Here is a 21,008-nt window from a genome sequence, read left to right as displayed (position 1 = left end):
CCCTCTCCCCTTGGTCCCCCTCTCTCCTTGGTCCCCCTCTCTCCTTGGTCCCCCTCTCCCCTTGGTCCCCCTCTCCCCTTGGTCCCCCTCTCTCCTTGGTCCCCCTCTCCCCTTGGTCCCCCTCTCTCCTTGGTCTCAATGCATCATTGAAGTGCCTGTGGGTGCCTGGGCTGATTGAAGATGCTTGTTGGGCTGCTGGTGCTGCAGATCTAACAGCAGAATTACCCTGAGAATGTCGACAAGTCTTTGTATCCTGTGTGTTGTCCTGGCTTTCTTTCCGAGTGTTGTCCTCTAACGGTGGAGGTAGTCATTCGGTCGCTTAAAGAGAGTGGGTGTGTCAGTGCAGACAGATGGCTCTGGACAGGCAGAGAAAGGCTCGCCTGTCTTTAATCCTTCCTGGCCCCATTGATTTAGAGTCACTTTGCCATCAATGGACCTTTCAGCTCTTCTCGGGATAGAGAGAGAGAGAGAGAGGAGAGAGCGGGAGAGCGGGAGAGAGAGTGAGGGGGGAGAGAGAGGGGAGAGAGAGAGAGAGAGAGAGAGAGAGAGAGAGATGGGAGGCTGGCCTCAGCTCTCCCTGCAGCATGAAAAGGGGGTGTCACTAAAGAACCCTAAACAGAGTAGACTTCTCTTCAGGAAGCTCATCCAAGCCTTGCACACAGAAGCACCACAGTTAACGGCATCGCGCTGCATCTGGATGCTTGACTGAGCCTGAGATGGAGGAAGGGAACACACTGCCTCTATGGAAACATTTCTTTCTGCACAGAAGCATTTTCACTCAGAAGCCGCGTGGAGGAGCGGGAAAAGCCGGTGTACACAGTATTCATTTGTTTAGAGCACCCAGAGAGCGGGCGGATTAAAGCCAGGGGAGAGTTCTCCACACGTTGTGAGTGCTACCTCACATTTTGACCCAATGCAAACTAATTGCCCGCACATAAAAGTGGATGTGTTGCTAGCGTAGAAAGCCTGGCTGGCTCTCTCTCTCTCTCTCTGTATTGTGTGTCTGTCGGTCGGTCAGGGCGACTCTCTGTGTAATCTCACACACTTGGGGCCGATCCTCCAGGACTCCATTGGGTTAATCAAATTTTAACAAGGGAGATGTACTGTAGCCTTTTAATCTTACACTCAGTGTACTGCTCTGGCCCTTTGAATCCAGGCAGTGTTTACTCTCAGGCTGAACGCGCTGTTCCCCTCAGCCCCCATATAGCAGTGCAGCCAGTGAATAATTTACTCCTTATACGACGCACGCTGGCTGTGCAGCATTCATTGGGGGATGACTAGGATGCCCCTAGGAGGCTTGAGCGGGAAGTATTTACTGGAAAGCCGAGTCTATACTCCCGTACGTAATAGTCTGCCGACTAGCCTGCGCTCCTCTGTCAGGTCCTTTTATTGTTCCTGCGTGGCCTTGTAGAGTGAAGCAAGTCTACCAATTACTCTACATCAGTGTTTCTCAAACAGTGGTCGCACCCTGGTGGTCCGCGAGTAGATTGATATTTTTTCCCTTTTTTTTTTACCTCCCACTATCCAATCAGAGGAATGTTACGTTTTCTGTGAAACGGAAGGTCAGATCGCGATGCCTATTAAGGGCTATATTTATTTTTTCACCCCGAATCCAACGCCACCAGCCCCGAGTCTCTAGGAGTTACGATTGCGGAGATAGGTCCACTCTACATGCAGGGCTACAGGAGAGAGACAGAGTAGGCAACAGCGCGGGTTGGGAGTTCTAAGTTACTGACCAAACACTCTATTTCAGTGATTGCTGTCAGAATATAGAGCCATTTAACACTTATTTCAACACAAAAACATCACTGAATTATTAACTTTAAGATGGCAACAGATAGCCTATTTGACTTTGGCAACATTGTGCATTTATTGAACTTAAAAAAACTTTCTTTGAACTTTGAATATATTTGAACTGAAAAGGAGAAATAAATGTAAAAATAAATGATAAATGGACTCAAATAAATTGTATATATTTTTTATATCGGTTATCTTGTTTTCATAATTGTGGGAAGCCAGAAATTTGATTCATTGTACAGCCTTAATGCTATTTGTAATTTAATTAGCCTGTAATTTGTCATTTACAGTTGAAGTAGTAGGCCTATTGTTTTTGGGGATGTTTTGGGAGTTAGGTGGTCCCTGAGTTTTTTTTTTATTGGTTAAGTGGTCCTTGGTCTGAAAAGGTTTGAGAAACACTGCTCTACATCTATTATTTCATTCAACCAATTCAACTTCTTCATTGCTTCAACTCCCTTTGAAATGCCTCCAGGATGCAACAGAGGAATGTGCCACCTGCTTTACCTCGACATATTATTGCACTAATCGCATCAACAGACTGAATATTGTATGGGATGTACTCAAACACATTGCTCTGATATTGCAAGGGTTAGGGGCCACCCATATCAAATATAATACACTTGATTGAATGTATGCTTTTCATGATCTTGTCACTTTGATCTAAAGGAGTATGCTTAAAAAGAATTCTTAGAAAAATAGTGAAGTTGATGCCTATGTATGAATTTCTTTCTAAAGCCTTTGCTTTTCCATCAAGGCAAAGATCGGCTACTTTAAAGAATCTAAAATACAAGATAGTTTTGATTTTTTTTACATATTTTTGGTGAATGCACAATTCCATTTGTCATGTCACACTTTCCAATGTCTTTACTATTATTCTAAAATGTGGAAAATGGTTTAAGGGGGGGGCGGTGTGGTGTGTCCAAACTTTTGACTGGTAGTGTATATCCATCTTAACAAGTACTTTCTTTCTTAAAGTCATATTCTTATTAAACTGCATTGGCAGATTTTCCTTCACCTGGTTTTGCTTGGTATATTGCAGTGTAGAGATGTGCGTACTCATGATAACAGACAGGTATCAGCAGTCAGTCTGTAGCCACTGACAGCAGAATAGATAACAGACTAACAGGTATCAGCAGTTAGTCTGTAGCCACTGACAGCAGAATAGATAACGGACTAACAGGTATCACCAGTCAGTCTGTAGCCACTGAGAGCAGAATAGATAACGGACTAACAGGTATCAGCAGTCAGTCTGTAGCGACTGACAGCAGAAGAGATAACAGACTAACAGGTATCAGCAGTCAGTCTGTAGCCACTGACAGCAGAAGAGATAACATACTAACAGGTATCAGCAGTCAGTCTGTAGCCACTGACAGCAGATTAGATAACAGACTAACAGGTATCAGCAGTCAGTCTGTAGCCATTGACAGCAGAATAGATAACAGACTAACAGGTATCAGCAGTCAGTCTGTAGCGACTGACAGCAGAAGAGATAACAGACTAACAGGTATCAGCAGTTAGTCTGTAGCCACTGACAGCAGAAGAGATAACAGACTAACAGGTATCAGCAGTCAGTCTGTAGCGACTGACAGCAGAAGAGATAACAGACTAACAGGTATCAGCAGTTAGTCTGTAGCGACTGACAGCAGAATAGATAACAAACAGGTATCAGCAGTCAGTCTGTAGCGACTGACAGCAGATTAGATAACAGACTAACAGGTATCAGGTATCAGCAGTCAGTCTGTAGCAACTGACAGCAGAATAGATAACAAACAGGTATCAGCAGTCAGTCTGTAGCCACTGACAGCAGAATAGATAACAGACTAACAGGTATCAGCAGTCAGTCTGTAGCCACTGACAGCATAATAGATAACAGTCTAACAGGTATCAGCAGTCAGTCTGTAGCCACTGACAGCAGAATAGTTGCTTTGAATGCAGAGTCAGTCTGATACAGCTAATCAGGCTGCTGCGCGGTGAGGCTGTCTTTTAATGAGAGTAGCAGTGACCTTGCATCTCTTTCAGTCAGCTATAATGAAGAAAGGACACTCTCTGTTAAGAACTCAATGCTTTCATTAGGCATTAACAAGGTGGACAAGGTGAATAACAGAATAATAATGCGACATATATCATTTACGTTTGTCACCTTTTGTTTCAGTTGCTGAAGTGCATTTGTCACAGAGGCTAAATACCCTGAAAACCTTTATTCATGACTTTTCTTTTAGAACACATAAAAGCTATTCTACCTCATATATAAGAGAAAAATGGGAAAATGAAGGAGGAATGGCTATATCTGAGAAAGAATGGACAACAATGTGGGGATATCAATGGAAGTGTACTAGATCACAAATATGGAGGGAATTCACATGGAAATGCATCATTAGATATTTTATTACACCATCTAAGAAAGCTCACTATGATAATAACTCATCTTCTTGCTGGAGAAACTGTGGAAGTCAAATAGCACATCACTATCATGTCTTTTGAGACTGCCCCGTTATCAGGGGTTATTGGAAACAGATTCACGAAGCTATACAGGAGGTTTTCGAATGTGTAATACCCCTAGATAGTAAAACGATGTATTTTGGTATATCGGAAGACTGGTTGAAAGAAGACAGATATTTGATTAATATATTGCTGGTAGCTGGTGAAAAAGCTCTCACCAGGAAGTGGTTATCACAGGAAAGCCTTAAAGTGAAAGAATGGATTAATATTACGATGGATATATATAAGATGGAAAGACTAACTGCTGTTATCAAATCATAAAGTAGAACAATTTACCTCAAGATGGGAATGCTGGGTTCAATATATAACACCCATTAGGCCAGATTTTATTTTTTCTGGATCCAAGATGAATGTATAATGAAAAGTTGACTCCCTGTTCTGTTTGTTTGTCTTTTGTTTTTGTTTGTTTGTTTTGTTGCTGCTGTTGCGGCTGTTGTGGTTTTGTCTTTTATTTTATTTGTCTAAAAAAAAAAAAAATCTATGGCAGTACATATCTACAATGTATACAATGCAAGTATGTATAATAATCTGTCAATAAAAAGTAAAAAAAAAAAAAAAAAAAAACACACACATAAAAGCTGACATTCTTAACACCTTAAGTGCCATAGCCGAAATAATTCGTCTTACATAATCCAACGCTTAAGTGCCAGAGCCGAGTTTACTCGTCTTACATAAACATTTTTTTTTTTTTGACGGTGGAACATCAATCAACAACTTTTACATCTTCGAGATCACTATTGGAGCAAGATAATGTGTATAATCTATTTTACCGACCCACTAAGTGTTGACAGTGCTCCCCCAGACGACCGAAATCAAAGAAAAAACTGCCGCGGGACCAAGCCGTTCAAGGAAATGCCGTGGCGATTTTACAGTAATCCACTCAAGACTTGTCTTGCCTGAGAGCGGCCGCGCACCGGCAGCAGCACACAGAGAGCGGAGAGCGATTTGCAAAATAGATCATAGGTGAAACACACTTTGAAACACCTCAGAAAGGCCATAATCAACATCTGCCCATCGCCCACGCATTCCCCGGCCCATCTTGACTCGCACAAGGAGCGTCCGCACGCACGCAAGCAGGCAGGCAGGCACACAGGCAGGCAGCAGCAAAAGCGCTTCTGACACGCCCGCTGTACAGCCAGGAGGAAGGAGGAGAAGACACACGGAGGGAGGAGTTTGAATGAGAGGGGTGTTTCCTGTTGTTATGGAGGAAATTACTGTTCAAAACTATTGTTTAGAATGTCTGACGGTCTTACTGATGCCAAAAATGAATGGTTAAAGTGACTGTTTCACAAAAAGCCATTTATCTCTGAATAAATTTCCAGACGCTGAAACCATGCTGTACTCAACGGCTAATATCTACATAACTACTAACTCTGCAAACTAACTCTTTTAGACAGAGAAAGCACACATTCTATTAGTTATTTTTAGATGATTGGTGTTCATGAATTCTTAACAGAAAAGAATCCTCGGCTGTTGCTAAAATGAGCCAGAATCGTCAAAAACACCCCTGGCACAACTTACCTACAGGAATGAAAACATGGCTGGCATTCAATGTGTTAAGCAATCCGTGAATCATGAGGCAGAACTGTTCTTAGTAAAAATGAGCCAGAAAAGACTCCAGTCTCCAGAGACTCTACTGTTTACAAGACTTACTGTGTGCTACAGGGCAGAAAATACAAATTGTCCTTTTTATTATTTATTATTTATTACTTTCAAGCTTGTTTGCTTATGCTTGCTGTTATGTGATTCTGTTTCCCTGCTCCTCACCATTTTATCCTTATATAAAAACTATATAGGGTGACATGAATCACAGGCTCGCCGTCCCAAGGTGAACATCCTCCGTCGACTGTCGTCACCTCTCGGGACAAAATCAATGTGTGCTAACTGCCCTCGCAGAGGAAGAAAACCATGCGTGCTGCAAGGGGAACAGGTACATATAATATACGAGGCATCTCGCGTGCAATGTACCTTTTTCCCTGGCAGCACACACACGTTTTCTGCGATCAGAAAGAAAGATGCTGCAGCAGAGAAGGGCAAAATGGATCGTAAAGTGAACAAGTGTCTCAGCCAGGATGACCTTTTCCCCTCTCCTCTGCTTTATTGTGCTGTTGTGGCAGAGCGGCTGGCTGGTTCCTCAAAGCAAAGCTTGCTTTTGGCACAGCCTGCTCTCTGGAGGAATGTTTTGAGTAAAGCGAATGATGGCTTCTTCATCGACCACACATTATTTTACTCTCGGCACCGAGCCGTAAACTCAGGCCTGTCAGGCCGATAAACCTAAGTAGGAGACGAGTTCAGAGGGTCAACTTCAGCACACGCGCACACACACCCTTAGACCCTTACACAGACACAGACACACACACACACACACACACACACACACACAGATAACTTGCACTTGCTCAAGCTTCCCCACCTCCCTCACTGGGGCAGTCGACCCCTCATGATAATGAGAACGGTCCAAGATGACGGCGCTAATTTGACAAAATCCATCATTCTTGAGGCTTTACGACAGGCAGGCGCTCCCACAGTGACCTCTCCTCTCCCAGCTCTGGTGAGTGTGAAAATGGTCGGCGCTCCCACTCCCGGGCCGCTTTCCAGTCACGTACCCACCCACCCTGCCCCCCCTCCCCCCCGACCCTGCACCCCCCACCCACACCCTTCACCCCCCCACCCCCAGGCAGAGCCAGGGGGGAGATTGACGTGGCGTCCTGACGGGTGGCTCCGTGTCACTGAGCCCACTACCACAGCAACTGATCATTCTCAGAGGCAGCCACTCGCATGAAGGGTCAGCCTCTATTTTCTTCTTCTTCTCTCCCTCTCAACTCTCTCTCTCTCACACACACACACACACACACACACACACACGCACGCACACACACACACACACACACACACACACACACACACACACACACACACATCTCCCATGTTTATCCAATCTCTCTGGCTTTTAATTGGCTCTCCCCCTCCCTTGGTTGACCTAGTTGACCTCTGAAGTTGAAGTTGCTTCATGTTGTTGCAATTATTCTCACCTTGAACCTGTTGCGGGGACCAACAGCAACATCCCATGTCCTCCAATTGGTTGAAAAAGTTCATTTTCTCCCCAGCAGGTGTGCTGTGCTCCTCTCCCTCTGTCACAGGATGACATTTTAGACACTGACTCACTGGTGTTGCCCTTGAAAGATTGTCTAACATGCATGAAAAGGTCAGACATCCTCCCGGACACTCAGCTCGGACTCTTTTCACTTGATTTGGAAAAAAGTAACTTTTCTGAACTCAATTCAATGTTAAGGGCATTACGATTTGTTTTCTAAACTTGAAAGATGTTCAGACTGCGGCATTGGAAGAGATGTCGCTATCAGCCTACCTTCAGTGTGATGAATGGGGACGACGTTTATTTCTCCACTTGTCTCTGTGCCTGCTGGCTTCAGCCAGACAAAGCAGGCTGCTGTTTTGACAGTGTTTTTCCAATGGCTTTGTTTGATAGCGACGACAAACAAAACAAATAGTACATATTTGAGCGCCGTCTACTAAAGAAAACAACTTCCATCTCCTGTTGAAGCTTGTTCAAATTTGCAGGAGTGTAGCTGTGGAAGCTGCCGTGCATCAGCCTGAGTGGCTCAACAGAGCGGGCTCGGGCCCTGCAGAGGTGTGCCAGTTCCACAGCAGCAGCACCGCTCAGTCTCCAGTACGGCCACATCATTAGTGTCGGGTCAAACCGGGTCAAGTTGTGAGTGGCGTTTGGATAGTTTTTTGCCAGTCCCCCACATCATCATTATGCATAATGTGAGTACTGTTCATCAGCACCCAGACCACAATTGAATTGGAACACTATTGAAGAAAGTGTTATTGTTGCATTTCCCCAACCGAGAGACTACAATAATAGCCCAATCCATTCCCCCTACACAAATGCTAATCATACGCCTGCAGCAACTGGGAGGTAATTGCTGTATTAGCGGTGACAATCCTGCTAACCGTAAAGGCGTCTCGATGACTGTTTACATCCACATATGTAGGGTTTCTCTCCCATTCCTTAATCCGTCCCTGCAGCTGGGGACGTCTCCCGCAATTAAAAGAAGATCAGGGGCTCAGCGGAGAGGCTCCAGCTCCAGCTCAACCTTACGTGCCAGAAGGTCATGCTACCAGAGATCCCAGCTTATAGGTCTTACCTTTGGCGCTGACGCAGAGGTGTGGTGCTGCTGGCAGTGTTGTAGGACTAGTTGTAGTGGAAGTGGGCTGGAGATGAGGCTATATGCTGCTGGCAGGCAGGTGCTAACAGACAGATCAGACAGACTGAGCGGCCGGGGGGGCCGGCTGCTTTCACAGTCACTTCAGGCAGCGACACAGTTGGACGAGCACCCTTCACTGGGCGTTAAACACAATGAAGTGCAGGAGCAGTTGTCCCTCCCCACCTGGTCTCCTAAAGCTCCCCTCCCCTCACTATGCTGTAGCTGTAAATCCACTCCATCTAACTGTCCCACTCCTCCCCTGCTTCCCAACAAGGCCCTGTACTCACGCTCTATATAATCTGGCCTCCTGAAGGACGTCAACTGCAAATTTTCAATATTGGCCACTCTGCATAAAGAGGTGACCTTTACCAGCGTTCATTTCATTTCATTTTTTAATCGGCCGGAGGGCATAAATGGCCGCCGGGTGCCTCCCATCGAATAGTTCTGAATTATTAAGACGACAGACGATTGAAAGGCCCTCTTGCAGCACTAAAACATCCATTGCACCTAATTTTTCCTCTGCTTCTCTCTCTCTCTCTCTCTCTCTCTCTCTCCCTCCCTCTCTCTCTCTCTCTCTCTGTCCCTCTCTCTCTCTCTCTGTGTGTTCATTTCATTGCGTCTTTTTTTGACTTGCACTGCCTGTCTGAGGGGTGACGCGGCCTGTCTTTCAACCTCGCTCGAGCACTCGAGTCTGTGTGTGTTGGAACACAGAGAATCGCGAACACACAATACAGCCTTTCTCTGTCTGTGTCCTCGGTGTGCGATAAGAAGAAGAAATGTAGCTCGCTGTTCCTCAACTCCCAGAGAGAGGGCGAGCTTCACTTGTATCCGCCTGTATGCGTGTGTGTGTGTGCAAGCCACTCCGTGCAGACGAAAGGTCACGGGGTTAATGAGAGCAGACAGTGCAGTCAGCGGGCAGAGCAGAGGGGGGCTGGTTGAACTCTTTCACTGGCTCATGGTTTATGTGTGTCTAGATCCTATAGGACTCATTAGACGGGGGGCATCTCTCAGCACCCCATGCTGAGAGACGCGCCCCCTCCCCTCTCCCCAACACTCATTTACAGACACACATTCCACTCACATGTCATCAGCTAGTATAGCTCAGAGCCACTTTTCAGCCGTCTGCTTGTTTTGTTAACTTTGCAATGTGCTTTTAAGTCACTTTGTTTTGTGGGTGGGTGTGTGCAGCGTGGTGGGTGTGCAGCGTGGTGGGTGTGTGCAGCGTGGTGGGTGTGTGCAGCGTGGTGGGTGTGCGCAGTGTGGTGGGTGTGTGCAGCGTGGTGTGTGTGTGCAGTGTGGTGGGTGTGTGCAGCGTGGTGGGTGTGCGCAGTGTGGTGGGTGTGTGCAGCGCGGTGGGTATGTGCAGCGTGGTGGGTGTGTGCAGCGTGGTGGGTGTGTGCAGTGTGGTGGGTGTGTGCAGTGTGGTGGGTGTGTGCAGCGTGGTGGGTGTGTGCAGCGTGGTGGGTGTGTGCAGCGTGGTGGGTGTGCGCAGCGTGGTGGGTGTGTGCAGCGTGGTGGGTGTGCGCAGCGTGGTGGGTGTGCAGCGTGGTGGGTGTGTGCAGCGTGGTGGGGGTGCGCAGCGTGGTGGGTGTGTGCAGCGTGGTGGGTGTGCGCAGCGTGGTGGGTGTGTGCAGCGTGGTGGGTATGTGCAGCGTGGTGGGTGTGTGCAGCGTGGTGGGTGTGTGCAGCGTTGTGGGTGTGTGCAGCGTGGTGTGTGTGTGCAGTGTGGTGGGTGTGTGCAGCGTGGTGTGTGTGTGCAGTGTGGTGGGTGTGTGCAGCGTGGTGGGTGTGTGCAGTGTGGTGTGTGTGTGCAGTGTGGTGTGTGTGTGCAGTGTGGTGGGTGTGTGCAGCGTGGTGTGTGTGTGCAGTGTGGTGGGTGTGTGCAGCGTGGTGGGTGTGTGCAGTGTGGTGGGTGTGTGCAGCATGGTGGGTGTGTGCAGTGTGGTGGGTGTGTGCAGCATGGTGAGTGTGTGCAGCGTGGGGGGTGTGTGCAGCATGGTGGGTGTGTGCAGTGTGGTGGGTATGTGCAGCGTGGTGGGTGTGTGCAGTGTGGTGGGTGTGTGCAGCGTGGTGGGTGTGTGCAGCGTGGTGGGTGTGTGCAGCGTGGTGGGTGTGCAGCGTGGTGGGTGTGCAGCGTGGTGGGTGTGTGCAGTGTGGTGGGTGTGTGCAGTGTGGTGGGTGTGTGCAGCGTGGTGGGTGTGTGCAGTGTGGTGGGTGTGTGCAGCGTGGTGGGTATGTGCAGCGTGGTGTGTGTGTGCAGTGTGGTGGGTGTGTGCAGCGTGGTGGGTATGTGCAGTGTGGTGGGTGTGTGCAGCGTGGTGGGTGTGTGCAGCGTGGTGTGTGTGTGCAGTGTGGTGGGTGTGTGCAGCGTGGTGGGTATGTGCAGTGTGGTGGGTGTGCAGCGTGGTGGGTATGTGCAGCGTGGTGGGTGTGCAGCGTGGTGGGTGTGTGCAGTGTGGTGGGTGTATGCAGCTTGGTGGGTATGTGCAGCGTGGTGTGTGTGTGCAGTGTGGTGGGTGTGCACTGTGCAGTGTGGTGGGTGTGCACTGTGCAGTGTGGTGGGTGTGTGCAGCGTGGTGGGTGTGTGCAGCGTGGTGGGTGTGTGCAGCGTGGTGGGTGTGTGCAGCGTGGTGGGTGTGTGCAGTGTGGTGGGTGTGTGCAGCGTGGTGGGTGTGTGCAGCGTGGTGGGTATGTGCAGCGTGGTGGGTGTGTGCAGCGTGGTGGGTATGTGCAGCGTGGTGGGTATGTGCAGCGTGGTGGGTATGTGCAGTGTGGTGGGTATGTGCAGCGTGGTGGGTATGTGCAGTGTGGTGGGTGTGTGCAGCGTGGTGGGTATGTGCAGCGTGGTGGGTGTGTGCAGCGTGGTGGGAGTGTGCAGCGTGGTGGGTGTGTGCAGCGTGGTGGGTATGTGCAGCGTGGTGGGTATGTGCAGCGTGGTGGGTGTGTGCAGTGTGGTGGGTGTGTGCAGCGTGGTGGGTATGTGCAGCGTGGTGGGTATGTGCAGCGTGGTGGGTATGTGCAGCGTGGTGGGTATGTGCAGCGTGGTGGGAGTGTGCAGCGTGGTGGGTGTGTGCAGCGTGGTGGGTATGTGCAGCGTGGTGGGTATGTGCAGCGTGGTGGGTATGTGCAGCGTGGTGGGTATGTGCAGCGTGGTGGGTATGTGCAGCGTGGTGGGTATGTGCAGCGTGGTGGGTATGTGCAGCGTGGTGGGTATGTGCAGCGTGGTGGGTGTGTGCAGTGTGGTGGGTGTGTGCAGTGTGGTGGGTGTGTGCAGCGTGGTGGGTGTGTGCAGTGTGGTGGGTGTGTGCAGTGTGGTGGGTGTGTGCAGTGTGGTGGGTGTGTGCAGTGTGGTGGGTGTGTGCAGTGTGGTGGGTATGTGCAGTGTGGTGGGTATGTGCAGCGTGGTGGGTGTGTGCAGCGTGGTGGGTGTGTGCAGTGTGGTGGGTATGTGCAGCGTGGTGGGTGTGTGCAGTGTGGTGGGTGTGTGCAGTGTGGTGGGTGTGTGCAGTGTGGTGGGTATGTGCAGCGTGGTGGGTGTGTGCAGTGTGGTGGGTGTGCAGTGTGGTGGGTATGTGCAGTGTGGTGGGTGTGTGCAGTGTGGTGGGTATGTGCAGCGTGGTGGGTGTGTGCAGTGTGGTGGGTATGTGCAGCGTGGTGGGTGTGCAGCGTGGTGGGTATGTGCAGCGTGGTGGGTGTGCGCAGCGTGGTGGGTGTGCGCAGCGTGGTGGGTGTGTGCAGTGTGGTGGGTGTGTGCAGTGTGGTGGGTATGTGCAGTGTGGTGGGTGTGTGCAGTGTGGTGGGTATGTGCAGTGTGGTGGGTATGTGCAGTGTGGTGGGTGTGTGCAGTGTGGTGGGTATGTGCAGCGTGGTGGGTGTGTGCAGTGTGGTGGGTGTGTGCAGTGTGGTGGGTATGTGCAGTGTGGTGGGTGTGTGCAGTGTGGTGGGTGTGTGCAGTGTGGTGGGTATGTGCAGCGTGGTGGGTGTGTGCAGTGTGGTGGGTATGTGCAGCGTGGTGGGTATGTGCAGTGTGGTGGGTATGTGCAGCGTGGTGGGTGTGTGCAGCGTGGTGGGTGTGTGCAGCGTGGTGGGTGTGTGCAGTGTGGTGGGTGTGTGCAGTGTGGTGGGTGTGTGCAGCGTGGTGGGTATGTGCAGCGTGGTGGGTATGTGCAGTGTGGTGGGTGTGTGCAGTGTGGTGGGTGTGTGCAGTGTGGTGGGTGTGTGCAGTGTGGTGGGTATGTGCAGCGTGGTGGGTGTGTGCAGTGTGGTGGGTGTGCAGTGTGGTGGGTATGTGCAGTGTGGTGGGTGTGTGCAGTGTGGTGGGTATGTGCAGCGTGGTGGGTGTGTGCAGTGTGGTGGGTATGTGCAGCGTGGTGGGTGTGTGCAGCGTGGTGGGTGTGTGCAGTGTGGTGGGTGTGCAGTGTGGTGGGTATGTGCAGTGTGGTGGGTGTGTGCAGTGTGGTGGGTATGTGCAGCGTGGTGGGTGTGTGCAGCGTGGTGGGTATGTGCAGTGTGGTGGGTATGTGCAGCTTGGTGGGTGTGTGCAGTGTGGTGGGTGTGCAGTGTGGTGGGTATGTGCAGTGTGGTGGGTGTGTGCAGTGTGGTGGGTATGTGCAGCGTGGTGGGTGTGTGCAGTGTGGTGGGTGTGCAGTGTGGTGGGTATGTGCAGTGTGGTGGGTGTGTGCAGTGTGGTGGGTGTGTGCAGCGTGGTGGGTATGTGCAGCGTGGTGGGTATGTGCAGTGTGGTGGGTATGTGCAGCGTGGTGGGTATGTGCAGTGTGGTGGGTGTGTGCAGCGTGGTGGGTGTGTGCAGTGTGGTGGGTATGTGCAGTGTGGTGGGTGTGTGCAGTGTGGTGGGTGTGTGCAGCGTGGTGGGTATGTGCAGTGTGGTGGGTGTGTGCAGTGTGGTGGGTGTGTGCAGTGTGGTGGGTATGTGCAGTGTGGTGGGTGTGTGCAGTGTGGTGGGTGTGTGCAGTGTGGTGGGTATGTGCAGTGTGGTGGGTGTGTGCAGTGTGGTGGGTGTGTGCAGTGTGGTGGGTATGTGCAGTGTGGTGGGTGTGTGCAGTGTGGTGGGTGTGTGCAGCGTGGTGGGTGTGTGCAGCGTGGTGGGTGTGCGGCGTTGCTGATCAGCGGGGAATCAGGGAGGGACACATGCCATTAGTCAAACTTGAAAGTACAGCAGCTCGTTCTCAAGGCGTTTCCAGGCAGGTGCGGTGTCACACTGCGCTATTTGTCAGTTCCGGTATGTCAGTTCAAGCAAACTAGCGCAGCGTGTGGTGGGGGATTAATTATTTATTGCGTTTCATTAAAACGCAGTTCATGTTTATCCATGCATCCTGACTCATCGTATGTGCCTGTGTGAATGTGTGTGTACCTGTGTGTGTTGTGTTGATTGGCTCACACTGCAGCGTTGTTGTTGTTAGCATCTGTATATATATACTGTATATATATATAGTACATACAGTATTGCTGACAGGCATTAATGTGTTGTGGAGCACCAGTGCGAGGATGCGAAAGCAAGGAGGGGAGGGGGATGTGGATGGAGCAAAAGAAGGGACACGCCACATGATTTACCATGGTTATTTTACCTCATTGGTTTTTTTTTTATTCACAGCAGAATTGCTTTGGGTATTTCATTCTATTAGGTGCGGGCGAAAATGTCACCACTCACTTCCTGGCTTGTATTTCACTGAGCGGCGGGCATGCTGCCTGGCTCCTAGATAGATGGAGCCACACAGCAGCGGGTGGGACGCTCCACTCTGCCAATCAAGACCTTCCATAAACATTTTATCGCATTAATGGTCTCGCATTCCAGACGTCACAGACATCAGTTGGGCCGGGGGAGGGGTGGGGTGGGGGGGGGGGGGGGGGGGGGGTACTCCCAGCTTGGCCGCATGACAGAGTGGAATTCCAGAGGGAACTGCTCCCCCTAGGTGAGGTTCAAGTTCACTGCAGGTGGCCGTTTGGAAGTTTACATTTTTGGGGGCCGGGAGGTGGAGGTAATTCCATCTCTGTTTGTTTTTGGATTTTCTGTAATTAGGCCAAAACTGCAAGCCAACTCCGTGGCCCAAGTGCAATGTCTGCTCTACTCTCCTGTGGAGCTGTTATTGGCTTATCATTGTTGGTTCATTTGTGGTAATTAGTGTAAACCCTCTTGTTTTATGAAGCGCTGTTTGCTGAGGGATGACTGCGTGGGATCACTCCCCCTGGCAGCCGCGATGAAATATGACACCGCTGCGCTGACTGACAGTGTTTTGGAGCTGGGATGTGTGTTTGTTTACTGCTAACTTGACTCCTGTATTGTTTAGGAGGCCTGTCAATACCAGCAGAACCTGCAGAGCTGAAAGTGAACGTTCAGGCTGTTCATATTTTGCAGCTCATCCTGACAAAATATCGATGCTGTGAATCATCCTACACTTTGGTTTTCTCACCTGCTTGTCTCTTGTTGTCTCTTTTGCCCTGCAGTTATGTGGCTGTGGGCTGCTGGGCGTGGGCATCTGGCTCTCTGTGTCTCAAGGCAGCTTCGCCACCTTCTCGCCCTCGTTCCCCTCCCTCTCCGCTGCCAACATGGTCATCGCCATCGGTGCCATCGTCATGGTAACGGGCTTCCTCGGTTGCCTGGGTGCCATCAAGGAGAACAAGTGCCTGCTTCTGAGCGTAAGTTAACTACATCTGCATGCCTACGCAGTATTGTAATAACAAAGATGGATGTCCAAGCCCTCTCTCTCTCTCTCTCTCTCTCTCTCTCTCTCTCTCTCTCTCTCTCTCTCTCTCTCTCTCTCTCTCTCTCTCTCTCTCTCTCTCTCTCTCTCTCTCTCTCTCTCTGTCCGCTGCCTCTAGTCTGCCACATTCATAGCCTGGGTAAACCCAGCCCCCACGTGACCTGCTCTCAGAGTTCTCCTTGTGACTCGTGAGCAGGGTTAGTCTGAGAGCAGGTCACTGGGGGCTGGGTTTACCCAGGCTACCACATTCACTCACACACATATTGACAGAAATGTCTGGTGTAGACAGTCTCTTAGGTCTATGCACCTACACACGTCTGACAGACTGGGGCAAACGGACGGGGTTTCCGGTGTAGAGCGGACGTCCACGCGAAGACTTCCCTTTCCGTCCTCGTTTACAGTCTGATGACGTCTCATATGCAGTTATCTGTTTATAGAGATTAGCCGAGATTAGCAGTCGATCAACTCCAACTCTTGTCTCATGTCAATCAGACTGTAAACTATGACCGAGGCGCATGGAAGAGGAAGTATCAGCCGTCTGTCCCAGAGTCTTATTACTGGTCACTCGTCAGACTGATAGACTCTGAGTTCCCAGACTGGCCAGTGAGAGCTCAGCCATGTGTTTGTCTTGGTCTTCCAAACGGCTCCTCAGCAGAGCCACACATCTAACAAGCTCAACACAGACTAGAGTGCAGTCTGTCAGAGTGCAGTCTGGATTGAAGCTCAGAGTGCAGTCTGTGTTGAACCTCAGAGTGCAGTCTGTATTGAAGCTCAGAGTCTGTCAGTCTGTATTGAAGCTCAGAGTCTGTCAGTCTGTATTGAAGCTCAGAGTCTGTCAGTCTGTATTGAAGCTCAGAGTCTGTCAGTCTGTATTGAAGCTCAGAGTCTGTCAGTCTGTATTGAAGCTCAGAGTCTGTCAGTCTGTATTGAAGCTCAGAGTCTGTCAGTCTGTATTGAACCTCAGAGTCTGTCAGTCTGTATTGAAGCTCAGAGTCTGTCAGTCTGTATTGAAGCTCAGAGTGCAGTCTGTATTGAAGCTCAGAGTCTGTCAGTCTGTATTGAAGCTCAGAGTCTGTCAGTCTGTATTGAAGCTCAGAGTCTGTCAGTCTGTATTGGTCACAGCCCAGTGAAAGACTTGTCAGACAGGGGAGTGTTTTGTGTCACTTTATGTATTATGTAACAGGCCTAATGGCACTTGATATTTTTTGTGCTTAAAAATGGAGAATGTTCTATTACTCATTACAAAGAAATCCACTGTCTCGACTGTTTGCACAAAGTTGTGCAAGCGTTTTGTCTTAAGCTCATGTTAATGACAGCATTTTGGTTTGCTCAGTTTGCTCAGTGCGCGTCTGAAAAACTTTAGGCATAAACTTTAAATGAGAGTTGGAGTGACGGTTGTTTCTGGGCACATTAACAAGGAAAACAGCTCAATAATCCCTAGGAGCTCTTGCGTCAGTCACAAGCAGCACTAAATCCTCACTGTTCGACATCGCTTCCTTCACCTGCCTAACAACTGTGAAGCAGGGAGACGCTGTGAGCGCTGTGTGTGTGTAGGTGTGTGTGTGTGTGTGTGTGTGTGTGTGTGTGTGTGTGTGTGTGTGTGTGTGTGTGTGTGTGTGTGTGTGTGTGTGTGTGTGTGTGTGTGTGTGTGTGTGTGTCGGGCAGAGAAGAGAGTCTTAATTGGAAGATATCGAGGTTCTCTTTTTTCTCTGAATTTTTTCCACCTTTTTTCTCCCCAATTGAACTTGGCCAATTCCCCCCCCTGCTGCCCCGGTCGCTGCTCCACCCTCTGCCACTCTGGAGAGAGCAGTAGACTAGCACCATGCTTCCCTCCGACACATGTGCAGTTGCCAGCCGCTTCTTTTCACCTGACACCGGGGAGCTTCACCCTGCAGGACGTAGCACGTGGGAGGATCACGCTATTCCCACCAGTTCACTTCCACCCTGACCAGGTGCCCCAACTGACCAGAGGAGGCGCTAGTGCAGCGACTAGGGCACATTCCCCCAATCCGTCTTCCCTCCCCCAGACACAGCCAATCCGGCCTGTATGGACACCCGACCAAGCCGGAGGTAACACGTGGGTGCGAACCTGCAACCCTCGTGTGGGTAGGCAGCGAATCTACCGCTAAGAAGATATCGAGGTTCTGATATATTTTTAAATTAAGTCACTGCCAGACGAGCATGTTGCACCACTTCTTACTGGGCCAAGATAATTCTGTTTTGAGCAGTGGGCGTCTGGGTGTCTGTTGTTGTTTTTGGCTTGCAGAGGGAGGGAGGGGTGGGTGTGTGTGTGTGTGTGTGTGTGTGTGTGTGTGTGTGTGTGTGTGTGTGTGTGTGTGTGTGTGTGTGCGTGCGTGCGTGCGTGCGTGCGTGCGTGCGTGCGTGCGTGCGTGCGTGCGTGCGTGTGTGTGCGTGCGTGCGTGCGTGCGTGTGTGTGCTGGGGGGGGGCGTTAGGAAACATCAGAGGTCTCCTGGGGCGAGGAGATCTGAGCTTCCACCTTGACATACATGTATTATTATCTCTGAAGTTACTGAACAACTCTCTTTGGATCTGTGCAGTGCACTAAAGTAGACTGAACACAATATGAAATGACTCAATACACTTTGGCAGAGTTCTGCTAAATTAATAGAAAAGGAGAAAAATGTGCTCAGTAATCGATTACTGAGCACATTTTTCCTGATGTTTTAGGTTTTTGCCGTGGTATATCGTTTTAGTATCGGTATGGAGATACTTAGGCAGGTATTGGTATCGATACTCATCATTTTGGTATCGTGACAACACTACTTTGGATTATTCAAAGCCCAGACATCCTCTGCAGTAAGTTCTCACTCTCTGTCTCCCCACCGAGCATGGCTTTGTGCCAAAACAAACAAAAAGAAAGCCCTAAAAAGTGGGAGAGAAAACAGTGAAATATGTGACGGAAACGGCAGACTTCAAAAAGCATGACTTGCCAGCAAATGAGAACACACCTGCCCACAAAGGTGTGCACACATACGCACACACGCATAACACACACACACACACACACACACACACACACACACACACACACACACACACACACACACACACACACACACACACACACACACACACACACATTAATTGAGCTTTCTAAAATATAGTTTCTGCACAGACCCGTGCCTCCTCCCATGCTGTGCAGTGGAGATGGGTAAATATTACCCTGATGGGGAGATGAGAGGGGAGAGCAGAATAGTAGATGAGATGTAAGGCTGTGTGCTAAATTAATCTTAGGGCGTATTAAACCTTCTTCCGCTCCTCACACACGTTCACGTTCCAACATCTCTCTCTCTCTCTTTCACGTGTGTGTGTGTGTGTGTGTGTGTGTGTGTGTGTGTGTGTGTGTGTGTGTGTGTGTGTGTGTGTGTGTGTGTGTGTGCGCCTGTCATCTTATTAATCTGCCATGCTGTGTATTCAGCTAACCCAGTGTTCAGCTGTGTGTGATGAGTATCAGTGGTTCTGTATGGAGGGAACGAGGGCTTCTTTGTGGAAAAATGGGAGAAATTCAGGCAGACACTGTTGAATAATGAACGAGAAGAGCCTGCTTTCATATCACATCGCTCTAAATCTAACCCTTACCACAAGCCTTAAGGACATTATTTTAGTTGCTGAACCTTAACCAAAGTTTTGATGGGCCAAAACCTTAAAGTAATGCTGAACTTTGGTAGTGCCTTGGGCTGTGTAGCTTTCCTGATGTAATCCCAAAACTGGCAATTATCTGTTATCTGTTGCTCTGGTCGAGACCATTGGAGAATTGTGCTTTTAGTCTCTCTGCTTTCTCTGCCATATGACGAAACAGGGCTGAAAATCACATTCATTTTGCTGAAGTGATTTTATTACCTCTGTCGCCAACAGAGTTGGCCGCCATTATGTCGCCCCCGTTTGTCTGTTTGTCTTTTCAGCAGGATATCTCAAAAAGTTATGAACTACACAAAACTTGCTAGAAAAGTAGATCATTGGCCAACATGGGCTGTGGGACAACAAAAATGTATGAACTTTTCATGCCCACTGGCCAAAAAGGGGCATGGCAATGGGCGTGTCCAATCACTAAAAAACTGATTCACGTAACACCACAAAGTATAAAGTTTGGTGGAGGTACAACAGCATGCACTCTAATGACCTCTAGTTTCTTTCTTTATCTTATCAAACCTTTCAGTTTGAACAAGTCGTACACTGAATGCACACTGAAATTCTTCATACCAGTTTTCAGTGTTACACTGGAGAATTTCGTTTTTTTTAACCTGGAGCCCTCTCCTCACATTAATTATCTGACGAGTCACCCAGTGTTCTCCGCAGCGATTTGGACCATCGTAGACGTTGTTGTGATCGAAATAGTACTCCAAGCCAGTCCTTGAATGCGCTCCGTCGGGGCCACATGGCAGCGTGCTCTTCCTCCATGTAAATAGACAGTTTTCTTCCCGTGTTCGACCCATATCGTCATTATATATATATAAAGAAACATCAGACTGCCAATCTCCCCCGGGCTATTTCCAGCGGTACTCTCGTCAAGTCCCGCGAGACTTTCCTGCCGGCTGGCCTGTGGACCATACAGTCTATGCTGTGGACTGACTTGACGAGAGTTGGTGACACTGACCCGAAATGAGGAAATGGGATCCTTGTAAATACCGCTCGAAATAGCCCGGGGGAGATTGGCAGTCTGATGTTTCTTTATATATATAATGACGATATGGGTCGAAAACGGGAATAAAACTGTCTATTTAAATGGAGGAACAGCACGCTGCCATGTGGCCCCGACGGAGCTCAATTCTAGGACTGGCATGGACACTATTGATCTCCAAACAACGCGTAGGAGGCACAAAATCGCTGTGGAGAACACTGGGTGAGTCGTCAGATAATAATTAATGTGAGGAGAGGGCTCCAGGTTAAAAAAAAAACGAAATTCTCCTTTAATAACATATAACAGAGAATCATGGATTTGGGGGTTACAGTATATATCATGTCCAGGAATCTACACAAACCAAAATACTACCAAAGCTCAACATCACTAACCAACTATAACCTTCATCAAAGTTGTTTTAGTTGCCTAACCTCAACCATCTCAACCATAACTTTACTACTATTTGAATCAAATATGTACTGTAGGGTATACTGTACAGTAGCAATGCAAGGTGCATACAGCAGCTTTTCCATATGCTATCATATGAATGTTGGATGACAAACATGTTGAACAAACAAAAGATTAGCGTACAAGTCGAAAACCTGATATATTGTGTTGTCCCACTGGTAATATTTAAATCTCTGATATATTGTGTTTTTCCTCTCATAATACATTGACATATTCAGCTGCAGCAGAGGCTTATTTCTCTCACATTCATATTCAGAGTGCTCACACTGGCATGACGAGGTAGATTTACAACACTGCCAGGTGCCAACGCAAGTGGTAAAACAAGACTCTCTCTCTCTCTCTCTCTCTCTCTCTCTGACAGTTCTTCATTGTCCTGCTGATAATTCTCCTGGCAGAGCTCATATTGCTGATCCTCTTCTTCGTGTACTCAGATAAGGTAAGTACTTTGTTTTTTCCACTGAAGCTTCTAGTTCACATTGTTCAGAATAAAACTCCCTAACTAGCTTTTACTTCATCTACACTTACACCATAGCTCGTCCATATTGTGGAAGCACATTCGAAGGTTCGAGAGAAAAATAAATTGCGTTTAGTGAACCACCTTGTTTCAAAGCTTGCCTACATACTGTACATACATACATACATACATACATACATAC

The 21,008-nt window shown here is 49.0% G+C and overlaps 1 protein-coding gene across 1 annotated transcript in view; it reads left to right on the top strand.

Annotated features, from left to right (window-relative positions):
- tspan9a (tetraspanin 9a) overlaps positions 1 to 21,008 on the top strand; it is a gene marked incomplete at its 5' end in the record, with an annotated part of 95,432 nt that overhangs the window by 54,124 nt on the left and 20,300 nt on the right. Inside the window, 2 exons of the mRNA XM_083655119.1 lie at positions 14,988 to 15,179; positions 20,714 to 20,788. Of these exons, the coding sequence (XP_083511245.1) occupies positions 14,988 to 15,179; positions 20,714 to 20,788 (267 nt within the window). The remainder of the gene's footprint in view (positions 1 to 14,987; positions 15,180 to 20,713; positions 20,789 to 21,008) is intronic.

The sequence above is a fragment of the Poromitra crassiceps genome (assembly GCF_964638095.1).
Source record: "Poromitra crassiceps genome assembly, chromosome: 18".
Taxonomy (NCBI): Eukaryota; Metazoa; Chordata; class Actinopteri; order Beryciformes; family Melamphaidae; genus Poromitra; species Poromitra crassiceps.
Note: the sequence above shows the minus strand (reverse complement) of the source record. Positions and strands in the feature narration are given on the sequence as shown.